General features: G+C 64.2%; 2 protein-coding genes across 5 annotated transcripts in view; one reads left to right on the top strand and one right to left on the bottom strand.

Annotated features, from left to right (window-relative positions):
• CACNB3 (calcium voltage-gated channel auxiliary subunit beta 3) overlaps nucleotides 1–5,546 on the top strand; it is a 7,534-nt gene extending 1,988 nt beyond the window's left edge. Inside the window, exons 1-13 of one of the 2 annotated variants that reach the window (XM_041472549.1) lie at nucleotides 27–68; nucleotides 963–1,085; nucleotides 1,167–1,289; nucleotides 1,367–1,482; nucleotides 1,548–1,612; nucleotides 1,704–1,723; nucleotides 1,965–2,045; nucleotides 2,241–2,299; nucleotides 2,384–2,493; nucleotides 2,583–2,734; nucleotides 2,811–2,906; nucleotides 2,989–3,138; nucleotides 4,400–5,546. In XM_041472549.1, the coding sequence (XP_041328483.1) occupies nucleotides 27–68; nucleotides 963–1,085; nucleotides 1,167–1,289; nucleotides 1,367–1,482; nucleotides 1,548–1,612; nucleotides 1,704–1,723; nucleotides 1,965–2,045; nucleotides 2,241–2,299; nucleotides 2,384–2,493; nucleotides 2,583–2,734; nucleotides 2,811–2,906; nucleotides 2,989–3,138; nucleotides 4,400–4,684 (1,422 nt within the window). In that variant the 3' untranslated portion in view covers nucleotides 4,685–5,546. Of the gene's footprint in view, nucleotides 1–26; nucleotides 69–962; nucleotides 1,086–1,166; nucleotides 1,290–1,366; nucleotides 1,483–1,547; nucleotides 1,613–1,703; nucleotides 1,724–1,964; nucleotides 2,046–2,240; nucleotides 2,300–2,383; nucleotides 2,494–2,582; nucleotides 2,735–2,810; nucleotides 2,907–2,988; nucleotides 3,139–4,399 lie in introns of those variants that run through there. The other variant, XM_041472548.1, reaches the window with a different exon arrangement.
• Nucleotides 5,547–5,743: 197 nt separating this feature from the next.
• Nucleotides 5,744–14,672, bottom strand: DDX23 (DEAD-box helicase 23). 3 transcript variants are annotated; one of them, XM_041472545.1, is made up of 18 exons: nucleotides 14,536–14,672; nucleotides 13,500–13,628; nucleotides 13,031–13,107; nucleotides 12,486–12,584; nucleotides 12,274–12,370; nucleotides 11,848–11,913; nucleotides 11,199–11,337; nucleotides 10,987–11,120; nucleotides 10,803–10,915; nucleotides 10,578–10,721; nucleotides 9,284–9,509; nucleotides 9,034–9,179; nucleotides 8,333–8,510; nucleotides 8,010–8,252; nucleotides 7,341–7,492; nucleotides 7,132–7,240; nucleotides 6,856–7,030; nucleotides 5,744–6,322 (listed from the first exon to the last, which is right to left on the bottom strand). In XM_041472545.1, the coding sequence occupies exons 2-18, from the start codon at nucleotides 13,626–13,628 to the stop codon at nucleotides 6,099–6,101; spliced, it is 2,451 nt and encodes an 816-aa protein (XP_041328479.1). In that variant the 5' UTR covers nucleotides 14,536–14,672; the 3' UTR covers nucleotides 5,744–6,098. The 3 variants fall into 3 exon arrangements, with proteins under 3 accessions (XP_041328479.1, XP_041328480.1, XP_041328478.1); XM_041472546.1 differs by having other exon boundaries at nucleotides 10,987–11,117; XM_041472544.1 differs by lacking the exon at nucleotides 13,031–13,107 and having other exon boundaries at nucleotides 13,423–13,628.
• Between the last annotated feature and the right edge of the window lie 99 nt (nucleotides 14,673–14,771).

The following is a 14,771-nucleotide window of genomic DNA, read 5'->3' as shown; positions in this document are numbered from 1 at the left end:
GCGGCTCGGCTCGGCTCGCCCCGTCTATGTCGTTTTCTGACTCCAGCGCTACCTTCCTGCTCAACGAGGTACCGGCTCCGGTACCGGCCGCGGTATCCGGGGGACCGTGCGCGGGGGTCGCGGTGGGTTTTGGCGGGGAGCTCTCCGCCGGGGTGGTGATGGCGCACGAGGGGGCTGCGCCTCGGGGGGGGCCGTGCCCGGTGCGGGGCTCGTGCCCGGTGCGGGGGGTGCTGTGCCGCCCCCCGGCCCTTTGTTCCTCGCCGCCGCCACCGCTCTCGTCCACCCCACCCGGCAGGTACCGCCGGGACCGGGACCGGGACCAGGCGGGAAGAGAATCCCGATAGTCACGGCCGGGGGCCCCGCGGGGGTCGATGCTCCAGGCCGGGGGGGCTGCATGGGAGTGGGGTCGTGCCCCGGGGCGGGGGGCTGGAGGGGGTGTTCAGGCTCCCCCCGGTGTGAGCGGGGTGGGATGTGCAGGTTAGCGGGGGGGCGGCGCTGAGCTCAGCCCGGCAGGGCCCGGGGGGCCTCGGGGAGAGGGGGGCTCAGCCACATTCAGGGACCTATAAATATTTCACCGCAGCTTCTGCGCCTGTTCCAGGCGCAGCGGGCGGTGGATAAATACCGGCGCGGCGGGGAGGGGGAGCCGGGGGTGCTGGGCTGAGCACCCCAGGGTGGGGGGCGGCAGGGGTACCATCCACACCCCAGCGTGACAGGAGTCATCTCCCCATCCCTGGGCCTGCAGAGGTCTCCCCCGTGACCCCCCCAGCACGTAGGGGCCGCACCCCAGGGCAGCTGTACTGGGTGATGCCACCTGACACACCCGGCTTGATGCCAGCGTGGGCTCCCCAGAGCTGGAGGGGGTCAGCAGGGTCCCCTCCCGAGGCTGGCACCGCCTCAGCACGAGGTCCCTCTTTGTGGGGGTGCCCCTGGCAGCCCCCCGGCACTCAGCCCCGCTCCCCCAGGGCTCGGCGGACTCCTACACCAGCCGCCCTTCCCTGGACTCCGACGTGTCCCTGGAAGAGGACCGTGAGGGCGCCCGGCGCGAGGTGGAGAGCCAGGCTCAGCAGCAGCTCGAGAGGGCCAAGGTAAGGATGGGGAAACACCCAGAGCTTGGCCCGGGGTTGCTGCCGGGGCCCAGGGGTGCTGATCACCCCCAAAATCCCCAGCACAAGCCGGTCGCCTTCGCTGTGCGCACCAATGTCAGCTACTGCGGGGCGCTGGACGAGGAGTGCCCGGTGCAGGGAGCCGCCATCAACTTCGAAGCCAAAGATTTCCTGCACATCAAAGAGGTCAGCTGGGGTGCTGGGGGGGTCTGCTCAGGGCCGGGCACCTCCCCTGGTCTCACCTGTGCCCTGTCCTCATGCAGAAATACAGCAATGACTGGTGGATCGGGCGCCTAGTGAAGGAGGGGGGGGACATCGCCTTCATCCCCAGCCCCCAGCGCCTGGAAGCCATGAGGCTCAAGCAGGAGCAGAAAGCCAGGTAGGGATGGGACCCCTGGCCCCACTCTGGGACCCCCAACACCCCCTCACCCCCTTCTTCCTTAGGAGAGCTGGCAATGCCTCGGGCCTCGGCGACAGCGGGAGCCGGCGATCGCCTCCCCCCTCCTTAGGTAAGGGCAGATCTTGGCCCAGGGGAGTCATGGGTGTCCTGAGGGGGTCCCCACTTTACTGTCACCAACCTCTGTCTCTTCTCTCCCCAAGCCAAGCAGAAGCAGAAGCAGGTGAGTCCCAGGTGCAGGGCTGTGCCCTGGGCAGGGGGCGATGGGGAGGGGGCTGCAGGCGGGGCCAATAGTGGCTGTTTCTGGGGTGGGCTGGGAGCAGAAACCCCCCCTTTCTTCCCTGGCTATGGGGCTGGGAGGGCTCCGGGATGCTGTGCCTCTCTGGAACAGGCTCGATGACCCCTCCCTGGCCGGGGGTGGGAGCACAGGGCCCTGACCTCCCCCTCCCCGTGTCCCCCTGCAGACGCAGCACATCCCACCCTACGACGTGGTCCCCTCCATGCGGCCCGTGGTGCTGGTGGGGCCCTCGCTGAAAGGATATGAGGTACGGGGCGGGATGCAGGGTGGCTTCGTTGTGCCCTCAGGGTGGTGGCCTGCTCCCCTTGTCCCTTCCCTGCCCATCGTGTGCCGGCAGAGGGCAGATGGCGGGGCCGAGGGCGGCTGGCAGGGCGCTGAGCGGCTGCCACCTCCCCGCCGGTGCCATCTGCCGCGGCTCACCGGGCTGGCGGCCCCACGGCAGGTCACCGACATGATGCAGAAAGCCCTCTTCGACTTCCTCAAGCACAGATTCGATGGCAGGTGAGAGCATCACCCCACCCAGACCCCCCCTCCTTCCAATGCCTGCGGGTCCCCAGGTGCCCACGGCGTCCCTGTGCTCCCCAGGATCTCCATCACCCACATCACAGCCGACCTGTCCCTGGCCAAGCGCTCCATCCTCAACAACCTGGGGAAGCAGGCGATCCTGGAGCGCTCCACCACCCGCTCCAGCATTGGTGAGGGGCCAGGCTCATCCCAGGGCGTGCAGGGACCCCCCCTCCCAGGGCCAGCCCAGCCTGACACGGCCCCCCTGGTGTCCCCCCAGCCGAGGTGCAGAGCGAGATCGAACGCATCTTCGAGCTGGCCAAGTCCCTGCAGCTGGTGGTGCTGGATGCTGACACCATCAACCACCCGGCCCAGCTGGCCAAGACCTCCCTGGCACCCATCATCGTCTATGTCAAGGTGTCCTCCCCCAAGGTGAGGGGTCACCACGGCTCTGGGGGGGGTCCTGGCCACCCCCCATGGTGCTGTCACTCCCCTGTCCCCTCCCCAGGTCCTGCAGAGGCTCATCAAGTCCAGGGGCAAGTCGCAGGTGAAGCACCTCAACGTGCAGATGATGGCAGCTGACAAGCTGGTGCAGTGTCCCCCGGTGAGCCAGCCCGTCCCCCCACCCTGGGGATGCCTGGGGGGAACCCCGAGCCCTCCCTGACCCCTCTCACCTGCCCCCCCAGGAGCTCTTTGATGTGATCCTGGATGAGAACCAGCTGGAGGACGCCTGTGAGCACCTGGCTGAGTACCTGGAGGTTTACTGGCGTGCCACTCACCACCCTCCACACGCCCCCCACGCTGTCCCCTCACCCACCGGCCTGCCAGGCCTGCAGGTAACCCCAAGGCACCCCCCTGCTCCCCACTGGCAAGTGCCACACGGGGGAGGGCATGGGGGGGACACAGCCCCCCACGCTGTCCCCACTCCCTGCTCCCCAGGGGCTGCTGGTACAGGGGTCCACAGAACAGGGTGGGGGGTGCACAGGTCAGAATTGGGGTCCCACTCTGTGCCTCTTATGGGCACCCAGCACAGGGTGCCCAGGCTGGGGGGGCACATGGAGCTCCCCCCTCCCTATGGACAGTTGGCACAGGGCTGCAAAGATGGGGTGGGGGACATGCAGCCCCCTCCGGGGACCCAGCACAGGGTGCCAGGGCCAGGGGAGCACACTCAGCTCCCTCCAGGGACCCAGCACAGGGGGACAGGGCCAGGGGAGCACACTCAGCCCCCTCCAGGGACCCAGCACAGGGTGCCAGGGCCAGGGGAGCCACACGCAGCCCCCACCTCTCCACGCCCTGCCCGCAGAGCCAGCAGCAGGACGCCTGTGAGCACCTGGCTGAGTACCTGGAGGTTTACTGGCGTGCCACTCACCACCCTCCACACGCCCCCCACGCTGTCCCCTCACCCACCGGCCTGCCAGGCCTGCAGGTAACCCCAAGGCACCCCCCTGCTCCCCACTGGCAAGTGCCACACGGGGGAGGGCATGGGGGGGACACAGCCCCCCACGCTGTCCCCACTCCCTGCTCCCCAGGGGCTGCTGGTACAGGGGTCCACAGAACAGGGTGGGGGGTGCACAGGTCAGAATTGGGGTCCCACTCCGTGCCTCTTATGGGCACCCAGCACAGGGTGCCCAGGCTGGGGGGGCACATGGAGCTCCCCCCTCCCTATGGACAGTTGGCACAGGGCTGCAAAGATGGGGTGGGGGACATGCAGCCCCCTCCGGGGACCCAGCACAGGGTGCCAGGGCCAGGGGAGCACACTCAGCTCCCTCCAGGGACCCAGCACAGGGGGACAGGGCCAGGGGAGCACACTCAGCCCCCTCCAGGGACCCAGCACAGGGTGCCAGGGTCAGGGGAGCACACGCAGCTCCCTCCAGGGACCCAGCACAGGGTGCCAGGGCCGGGGGGGCACACTCAGCTCTCTCCAGGGACCCAGCACAGGGTGCCAGGGCCGGGGGGGCACACTCAGCTCTCTCCAGGGACCCAGCACAGGGTGCCAGGGCCGGGGGGGCACACTCAGCTCTCTCCAGGGACCCAGCACAGGGTGCCAGGGCAGGGGCGGGCACACGCAGCCCCCACCTCTCCACGCCCTGCCCGCAGAGCCAGCAGCTGCTGGGGGAGCGGGGCGAGCACTCGCCGCTGGAGCACGACAGCCTGATGCCTTCGGACGAGGCGGGGGACACCTCGCCCCAGCCTTGGGGAGCCACGTCCCAGCGCAGCTCGCGGCACCTGGAGGAAGAAGAGGAGTACGGGGACCCCTACCCCGACCTGTACCAGCCCCACCGGCACCACGGCAGCGGCCCCGGCACGCCGGAGCGCCCGAGCGAGCGCAACCACGACAGGAACTGGCAGCGCAGCCGGCCCTGGGCCAAGGACAGCTATTAGGGGTGGGAGGGGGGGGGCACGGCTGGGAACCGGCCCCCCCAAACCCCGGGCGCTCCCCGCCTCGCCCCAGCCCCGCGCTGGGGGTGCTCAGACAATCGAACTCCGCACCGGCAGCTTCCTCTCGCCCGGCCCCCCCCGGGCACGACTTCAGCCATAAGCACAGCGAGGTGGGGGGGGGCCCGGCGGCCAGGATGCCCTGGGACTCCCCGCCCGAGTTTTTTGGGGAGCCTGGGGACAGACAAATGCCTTCGCCCTGCCTCAGTGTCCCTGCCCCGGGCCCTGCATCACAGGTCGGCTCATTTTCCACAGGGCAGCTGCCATGGACAGTGGGTGCCCCCCCCCCAAAAAAAGGGGAGGTAAGGAGTGGGGGGGCAGTTGTAGCAGCATCCTCCAGCCCGCACAGACCCGAGGAAGAAAGGGAAGGTGCCTGCTCACCCCCGGGACCTGGCCTGCCCCCTCCCCACCCCTGCATGGGACCCCCGGGAGGAGTGGGTCACAGCACTCGCTTCGCTCTGCACCGATTCCCCCCCGCCCCCGGTCACCGCAGCCACCCCGCCCCTGCCCCCGGCACGGGGAGGGCACAGCGGGGGCTGCCCGGGGTGTGGGGGCTGCTCCACGCTTGCACCCACTGCCCTGTCCCCGCCGTCCCCCTGCCCATGCTGTCACCGCACGTCACCACAGTCCTGTAAATACGGCGCCCACTGCCCTCGGCTGGGGGTCCTGGCGTGGGCTGAGCCCCCCCCGCGGCCATTACTGGTGGGAAGGGGGGGGGAATGGGGTGGGGGCCACAGATTTGTTATAATTTCTTTTGTAGAAAGCACTGATTTCCCTGTAATTGGTTTCAGAAACACACGAGTGCTCAGAGGTGCTGGTGTCCGTGTCTGTGGGGGGCACATGGGGGAAGCTGGTCTGGGGAGGGGGGGTGACAGTGCTGGGGAGGTGCTGAGCACCTCCAAGTGCTCCTTTTGGGCACTGCTGGCTTCTGTCTCCATGGGAGGTGACACCCAGGGGCTGGGCAGTGGCACCCAGGGAAGGGAGAGGACGAGGAGGCGACACCTGTAACGCCGCTGCCGGTTTATTCCTGCAGCCTGGAGCTTCAGCTACAAAAAAAAAAAAAAACAAACAAAAACACAAAGGATGAGGTGCAGACAGTTCCCAGGACAGCCAAAAAAACAGCCCCACCCTGGCAGCAGGGAGGGACCGGCCCCCAAACAGCCTCCAGCAGCTCCTCCGCTCCGTGGGGAAGGTGGGAAGGGGACTGGGAGAACAGGGGGGATATTTTGGGATAATCCCAGCCCCAGTCTCTGCTTGTGGGCAGTCCTTGGGTTGCACAAGAGCTGGGAAAAGAACAGCCAGAGCAGTCCTGGCAGCCTTGCTGGTCCTGTTGTCCCCGGAGAGGTGACAAAGAGGGGCCTCAGGCGAAGATGGTCTCCTCCCGCCGCTTCTTGGTGAGGATGGTGCCTGGCTTGTGCTGGGCATCGGGGTGGTTTGCCAGCTCGGGGGGGCACGAGGACACAGGGCTCTCCAGGATGGCCTGTTTGAGGTCGTAGAACACCGTGGAGTCCTCTTTGGTGAGGAAGGTGATGGCCACACCACTCTTCCCTGCTCTGCCTGTCCGCCCAATGCGGTGGATGTAATCTGGGGGAGGAAAGGAAGGGCTCAGTGTGGGCAGTGCCAGGGCTGGGCACTGCTTGCAGCACCCCCTGCACTCCCAGCACCAGGGCTGGGCACCCCACAACCTCCTGCGTGTGTCAGCACTGAGGCTGGGCACCCCACACAGCACCAGTACCAGGGCCAAGTACCACCAGTACCCAGGCTGGGCATCTACAGTGCCCCCTCAGTACGAGGACCAGACACCCCCTGCACTCCCAGCACCAGGGCTGGGCACCTCACAGCCACCTGGGAGTGGCAGCACCAGGGGTGGGCACCCCCCAGACCCTCAGCACTGGGGCTGGGCACCTCTGCAACCCCCTTGGTGAGGGCAGTACCAGGGCCAGGCACCCCCTGCACATCCAGTACCAAAGCTGGGCGATGTCACAGCCTCTTCAGTGTGGCAGCACCAGGGTTGAGCAACCCCCCAAAGCCCCTCCAGTGCAGGTAACACCAGGGCCAAGCAACCCCAGCATGGGCAGCACACCCCCAGTGCCCCCCTCAGTGCCCCCCAGGCTCACCCTCGATGTTCTTGGCCATGTCGTAGTTGACCACCATGGAGACGTCGTGGATGTCGATGCCACGTCCAGCCACGTCCGTGGCCACCAGGATGTCCTTGGCCCCGGCCTTGAGGTTGGAGAGGGCGAACTCTCGCTGCTCCTGGCCCTTCCCACCGTGCAGGGTGCAGGCGTTGTACTGTGGGAACAGGAGGGGTCAATGGGGGGCACATCAGGGGGTCCCCGTGTGGGGATGAGGGGGACAGGGCTCAGGGTGACCCCCTCCCAGCCCAGCCTCACCCCCATCTTCTCCAGGGACTTGGCCAGCACATCGCAGCCCTTCTTCTGGTTGACGAAGATGATGATGGGCGGGTCGAAGCCCTGCTCCAGGATGGCCAAGAGCTTCTTCCTGTGGAGCAGAAAGAGGAGGAGACAGTTGGGCAAAGAGATGCTGAAGCACGCCGCAGTGTCCCCTTCACCCAGGCCACCCCCAAATCCGTGCTCCTCACCTCTTCTCGGACTCGGACATGAGGAAAACCTTCTGCTCCACCCTCTCGTGGGGTTTGCCGGCGGAGCCGATGTAGACCACGGCCGGGCGCCGCAGGTAACTGCGGGCCAGGCGCTCCACTGCTGGTGGCATGGTGGCTGTGAACATGACAGTCTGCAAGGCAACGGGGCAGGGACAGCCTGTCAGGTGGCAGTGTCTCCTTGTGAAGAAGGAATGACCCCGGTGGGGCAGGGAACATCACCCCCAAGGAGCAGAAACATCCCGCAGTGAGGTGGGAACGACCCCAGTGGGGCAGGAATGTCCCACCCATGGAGCAGGAACATCCTCAGTGAGGCAGGAATGTGCTCCCATGGAGCAGGAACAGCCCTCAGTGAAGCAGGAATGACCCCAGTGGGGCAGGAGTGTGCTCCCATGGAGCAGGAACATCCCCCAGTGAAGGAGGAATGATCCCAGTGAGGCAGGAATGTCCCCCATGGAGCAGAACTTCCCCCACAGGGCAAAAATGTCCCCTTGTGGAGCAGCAATGACCTCTCACAGGGCAGGAACATCCACTGTGAGGCAGGAACATTCCTCCACAGAGCAGAAATGTGACTCCCATTCCCTCAACCCCTTCCCCAAAAGCCCAAATCATCTCTCCTCAACACACAGGAGCCCTCCTAAGCACCCCCACCTGTCTGTACTTGTGCTTCCCAGACTCAAAGTTGGCCAACATCTTCTCGGGGTCCTCAGCCTCATCAGTGTCGGGTTTCTGGTTGGTGACAGGCATGTGCTCCAGGATCTTCTGCACGTCAGGCTCGAAGCCCATGTCGATCATGCGATCGGCCTCGTCCAGCACCACGTAGGTGCAGCGGCTCAGCACCAGGTACCGGTTCTCCAGCACGTCGATGAGCCTGCCCGGCGTGGCAATGACGATCTGGGGGGGCCAGGGGGGGTTGGTGGGAGCAGCCCAAGGCTGAGCTGCCCCCCGAGACCCCCCAAAATCCCCCCACTCACCTCGCAGCCCATGCGGAGGCGGAAGCCCTGGTCCTCGCGGGAGATGCCGCCGATCACGGCCACGGTGCGGATGCCCAGGGGTTTCCCAAATTTGATGGTTTCCTCCTCAATCTGCTGGGCCAGCTCACGGGTGGGGGCCAGGATGATGGCGTAGGGCCCCTGGTCTGACTCCTCGATGCTGCAGCATGGCAGGAGATGGTTGTGTCATCCACAGTGCCACATGTGTGCCCTGCAGCGTCACCCTATCTCCTCCACCATGTCACCCTGTAACCCTGCCTCACTCCCCTGACAGCATCACCTTGTCACTCCATCCTGTCACCTCCACAATGCTACCCTGTCCCAACCATCTGCACTGCCACCCCATGCCCTCCACCCTGTAACCCTGCCTCAATCCCTTGATGCTGTCTTCAGCTACAAAAAAAAAAAAAAATGTCCTGATCCATCTGCAATGTCACCCTGCCACCCCATCCTGTCACCTCCACAGTCCTGACCCTTCTGCAGTGTCACCCTGCCACTCCACCATGTCACCCTGTAACCCTGCCTCAATCCCCTGACAGTGTCACCCTGTCCCCTCCACAGTCCTGACCCCTGTGCAGTGTCACCCTCTGCCACCCCATCCTGTCACCTCCACAGTCCTGACCCCTCTGCAGTGTCACCCCGCCACTCCACCCCGTCCCAGGGGCAGTGTCCCCGCGGCGCACCGGTCGATTTTGGGCAGGGTGGTGATCCACACGAGCAGCGGGATCAGGAACGCCGCCGTCTTGCCGCTGCCGGTCTCGGCCACGCCGATGATGTCCCGGTTCTGCAGCCCGATGGGGATGGCCTGGCGCTGGATCGGGGTCGGCTCCTGCCAGGGGGAGCAGGTTGGGAGCAGAACTTGCCCTGTTCCCCCTCTCCAAATCCCTGGCCACCCCTTTTTCCCCCTCCTCAGCTCCCCTTCTCCGTGCCCACCTTGTATCCACACTTGTCAATGACCTCCAGGATGTGGGGGGGCAGGGAGGAATCCTTCCAGGAGCGGATGGGATTTGGGATCTTGCCCCCCTTGGTGGTGATGCTGTAATCCTCACGGAAGATGCGCCAGTCCCTGTCTGTCATCTCGTCCAGCTTCTTCTGGGACCAGTGCCGGTCATCCCAGCGCTGCTTGGCCTCCTTCTTCCGCAGCTTCCGCAGCCGCGCCCTGCCGGACGGAGGGGAGGGATGGGCAGAGGGAAAAGGGAATGGGGGAAAGGGAATGGGAAATGGAGAGGGAATGGGAAAGGGGAGAGGGAAAGGGGAATGGAGGAAAGGGAGACGAAAAAGGGAATGGGGGAAAGGAATGGGGAAAAGAGAGGGATGGGGAAAGAGGGATGAGGGAAAAGGGAATGGAGAAAAGGGAGAGGGAAAGGGGGATGGAGAAAAGGGAGAGGGATGGGCAGAGGGAAAGGGAATGGGGGAAAGGGAGAGGGAAAGGGGAAAGAGGGATGGGGAAAAGGGGATGAGAGAAAAAGGGATGAGGGAAAGTGAGATGTGGAAAAGGGAAAGGGGAGAAGGATGGTGAAAGTCAGATGGGAAAAAGGGGATAGGGAAAAGAGAATAAAGAAAAAGGGAATGAGGGAAAGGGGGATGAGGGAAAAGAAAATGGAGAAAAGGGAGAGGGAAATGGGGATGGGGAAAAGGGAAAGCAGGATGGGGAAAAGGGGATAGGTAAAGGGAAATGAGGGCAAAGGGAATGGGGAAAAGGGGATAGGTAAAAGGAAATGAGGGCAAAGGGAATGGGGAAAAGGGAATGGGGAAAAGAGGAAAGCATGATGGGGAGAAAGAGATAGGAAATGGGAGATGAGGGAAAATGGAATGGGGAAAGTGGAATGGGGAAAGGAGAATAAAGGAAAAGGAAATGGGGGAAATGGGGAAAAGGGAATGGGGAAAAGAGGAAAGCATGATGGGGAGAAAGAGATAGGAAATGGGAGATGAGGGAAAATGGAATGGGGAAAGGAGAATAAAGGAAAAGGAAATGGGGGAAATGGGAGAGGGAAAGGGAATGGGAGAAATGGGGATGAGAACAGGGCAAGGAAAGGGATGACAAAAGGGAGTGAGGAAGGTGAGGAAGGGGAAGGAAAAAGTGGATAGGGCTCACCCTGTCCCTCTAGAACCCTTCTGCCAATTTCCTGCAGGACCTGCAGCAGCCCAGCTCCACATCCCAACCAAGCTAAGCCAGCCACGACCCCACACACCCCTCAGCACCCTCCCAGCTTCCCCAAAACCTCACTCCTCCTGCTCCTTCTCCTCCAGCGTCCTCCTCTTCTCCATCAGGTCCCCGTAGAACCGCGACTGCTCCCGTTTCTGCTGCTTCAGGTCGATGCCGGCGATGAAGCCACGGCCCAGCAGCTGCACCTGGTGCCTCTCCTTGTACCTGGAGCAGGATGGGAGTGTCAGGAGCAGACCTTGCACCCTGCAGGGACACCCCCAGCCCTAGGGGCACCCCAGCACTCACAGGGGGTTGTAGTCGATGGACGTGTCCTCTGATGCGTCCCACTCGAACACGAACTTGCGGTCGTTGAGGTGCCGCGTGCGCCGCCGCTTCTTCACCCCCCCGAGGTACCGCTCCTGCAGGACCCCAGGCTCAGTGGGACCCCTCATCTTCCCCCCAGCCCCCCTGGACCAGCCCCCAGCCTCACCTTGATGGCGTGGAGCTCTTTGCTTTTATCCTTCTCCTCCCGGATCTTCTGCCTGCCCTCCTCGTCCTCAGTGCCGTTGGTCTCCCGCTCCATGCGCTCGCGGCGCTCCCGGCGCTCGCGCTCCTGGGGGTCTTCTGGGGAGCAGGGGAAGGGGCTCAGAGCCAGCACCCACCCCTAGGGCTGGGTGAGGGGCTCCAGGGATGAATCCTTACCCAGCATCTTCCTGCCCATCTCCTGGAATTGTTTCCTTTTCTTCCTCTCCTCCTCCAGCAGCCGCTGCCGCTCCTCCACCTCCTGCTGCCGCCGCCGCAGGGCCTCGGCCTCCCGCTCCGCCTTGGACAGGAACTTGGGCTGGCATGGGAGAGAGGCAACGTCACACTGGGCCTGCCTGCCACCCTCTGTGCTGCTGGGGGTACCCTCAGCCTTCTCTGTTCCTTTCTGGGGCCCCCCAGGCCTCCTCTCTTCCTCCTGTCTCTCTCTGGATCCCTCAGATCTCTCCACTCCCTGCCAGGGTTCTCTCTGCTCCCTTCCTGTGTCCCCCAGCCCTCCTTTCCCTCCTAGGGTTCCTCTGTGCCTCTCACACTTCCCTGTTCCCTCCCAAGGTCCTTCTGCTCTCTCCTGGGGGTCCACCAGGCCTTCCCTCTCCCTCCCCTGTCTCCACAGCCCCCATGTGCCCTCCCAAGTCCCCCAGCCCTCCCTGCTCCATCCCATGACCCCTCCTGGTGTCCCCTGGCACTTCCTGCTTCCTTCTGGGGTCCCTCTGCATCCCCAAGTTTCTCAGCCCTCCCTTGTTCCCTCCTGGGGTCCCCACAAACATCCACACTCCCAGCAGAGGGAAGAGGCTCCTGTTGCTTCTCCTACCTTGGCTTCTGCCTCCTCTTCTGCCTTCTTCTTTGCCAGCAGCTCCTCCAAGGACAGCGGCTGTGCCTGCAAGTGAGGCCAGATGTCAGCACCACTCCTGGGGACCTGGATTCCCTGGAACCCCTCCCCATGGACCTGAATCCCCTGGAACTACTCCTGGGGACCTGAATCCCCTGAAGCCACTCCTGGAGACCTGAATCCCCTGGAATCCCTCCCCACGGACCTGGATCCCCCCTGGAATCCCTCCCCATGGACCTGGATCCCCTGGAACCACTCACAGGGGCCTGAATCCCCTGGAACCCCTCCCCAAGGACCTGAATCCCCCTGGAGCCACTCCTTGGCAGCTGAATCCCCTAGAATGACTCCCCAGGGACCTGAATCCCCCTGGAACCACTCCCATCCAAGCCCCATCCACCCCCTCTTCACCTTCTCCTTCTTCAGGGCATTTTCCTCCTCTTCCTCTGCTTTCCGTGCCTCCCGATCCTTCCGAGACTTGGAGTCCTTCCCCCTGCCCGGGGACAAACTTCCAAGGAAAACAGCACCAGGAATTAGACACCGAGCACAGCCCTGGGGGATCCCAAACCTCCAGGAGGTTTAGGGGAGAGCAGGAACCCCTCAAAAAAGGTGACAGGACCCACCTGGACCGCTTGCGGTCCTTGTCCCGCCGGTGCCCATCCTTGTCCCGGTCCCGCTCCTTCTTGCTGCGGTCCCGCTCCCGCTCCTTGTGCCGCCGATCCCTGTGGGACAGGGGGGTCACAGCCCCACGGCGGGGGGTCACAGCACGGCCCCCACAGCCCTCACCCACCCTCTGTGGGGCCCTGCAGTGGTTTTGGTTCGTCAAGTTGAGATTTGGGTTGTTTTGAGACTTCCTGGCCAACGCAGCAGTGAGGGTGGTGGGCTCAGTGCTGCTCAGTCCCCAGTGCACTCAATTCCTGCTGTGAGGAAGGGTTAGGAGGAAGGCAAAGCAGGCTCAAAACTTTGAAAGGGAGCCTCTTTATACCCCCTTTAAAATAAATAAATACCGATAATAAATTCTTTTATATTCTCTTTAAAAGGATAAAAAGAAAAACTTAGTAACTAAAATAAAAAGTAATAAGAATCAGAACAAAACCTTCACAACATTTCTCCTCCCCACAACCTTTCTTTCCCATCAAAGCTCTTCCCAAACCCGGAGCTGCCTCACCTCTCGGTGGATTTGGAGCGGGATCGGGACCGGGAGCGGCTCCGCCTCCGCTCCCGGGACCGGTGGCGCTTCCGCTCCTTGGCCGGGGGGGAGCCCTTGCGGTCCCGCTCCCGCTCCCGGTCCCGCTCCGCACTCAATTCCTGCTGTGAGGAAGGGTTAGGAGGAAGGCAAAGCAGGCTCAAAACTTTAAAAGGGAGCCTCTTTATACCCCCTTTAAAATAAATAAATACCGATAATAAATTCTTTTATATTCTCTTTAAAAGGATAAAAACAAAAACTTAGTAACCAAAATAAAAAGTAATAAGAATCAGAACAAAACGTTCAACAGCATTTCTTCTCCCACAATCTTTTCTTTCCCATCAAAGCTCTTCCCAAACCCGGAGCTGCCTCACCTCTCGGTGGATTTGGAGCGGGATCGGGACCGGGAGCGGCTCCGCCTCCGCTCCCGGGACCGGTGGCGCTTCCGCTCCTTGGCCGGGGGGGAGCCCTTGCGGTCCCGCTCCCGCTCCCGGTCCCGCTCCGGGGAGCGAGAACGCTTCCTCTCCTCCTTCACCGGGGATGCATCCCGATCCTTCTTGTCGGCCACTTCTCCGGCCATCTGTGGGGAGGGGGACACCGGGAGGGAGAGAGAAGGGTTGTGAGATGCAGGGGGGCCACAGAGGGACCCCAAGAAGGAGTGGGGAGGTCCAAGAGACCACCAGGAGGAAATGGGGAGAGGCCAAAGGAGCCGGGGAAGGAACAGAGAGACGCCGGGAAGAAGCAGGGAGAGCTGGGGGACCCCGGGATGAGCGAAAAGGGACCCTCGGGAGGGAGAGGGGAACGCGGGGAGAGGGCAAAGGGACCCTCGGGAGGGACAAAGGAATGCGGGGAGAGGGCAAAGGGACCCTCAGGAGGGACAGAGGAATGCGGGGAGAGGGCAAAGAGACCCTCAGGAGGGACAGAGGAATGCGGGGAGAGGGCAAAGGGACCCTCGGGAGGGAGAGGGGAACGCAGGGATAGGGCAAAGGGACCCTCAGGAGGGGGGAAATCTTAAAGGGACCCTGAGAAGGGAGAGGGGACCCGGGGTGAGCGCAAAGGGACCCTCGGGAGGGACAGGGGAATGCGGGGAGAGGGCAAAGGGACCCTCGGGAGGGACAGGGGAATGCGGGGAGAGGGCAAAGGGACCCTCAGGAGGGAGCGGGGAGGCCTGGGGGACCCCGAGAGGGCACAGAGGGACCCCAGGAAGGAGCGGGAAGGGCTGGAGAGCCCCGAGGAGAGAAGGCAGAGGGAAGAGAGGACCCCGAGAGGGCACAGGGAGCCCCGGGGGTGGGTGCGGGGAGCCCTGAGGGACCCCGGAAAGGCTCCGGGAGGCCCGGGGGACGCGGCGCAACGGCGCTCCAGGCCCTGCCGCTGGTGCCCAGCACCGGGGCTCTTCCCGGTGCCGCGGCACCAGGGCTCTGCAGCCTCTGTGCCCCTCGCTGGCTCCCTGCAGTGCCCCCCGCTCGCTCCCGCCGCTGCCCGCTCACCGCCGCAGCCCCGGGCTCAGCGCCGCCGCTCCGCCGCCATGTCTGCCGGGCCCGCGGGGCGCGCCGGGACGGCGCGGGACTACAGCTCCCGGCAGCCCTCGCGGCATTGGACTACAACTCCCGGCGCCCTCCGCGCTCTCCCGGCGCCCCTGAGCGATCGCAGTACCGCCGCGCCCCGTGATCCTTCCGCCGCGCGGCAACTCCCCCCGCCCCACGGCAAAGAGTCCCCCGGGACG

This window comes from Pyrgilauda ruficollis, unplaced genomic scaffold (assembly GCF_017590135.1).
Source record: "Pyrgilauda ruficollis isolate IOZ18807 unplaced genomic scaffold, ASM1759013v1 scaffold293, whole genome shotgun sequence".
In the NCBI taxonomy this organism is placed as follows: Eukaryota; Metazoa; Chordata; class Aves; order Passeriformes; family Passeridae; genus Pyrgilauda; species Pyrgilauda ruficollis.
Note: the sequence above shows the minus strand (reverse complement) of the source record. Positions and strands in the feature narration are given on the sequence as shown.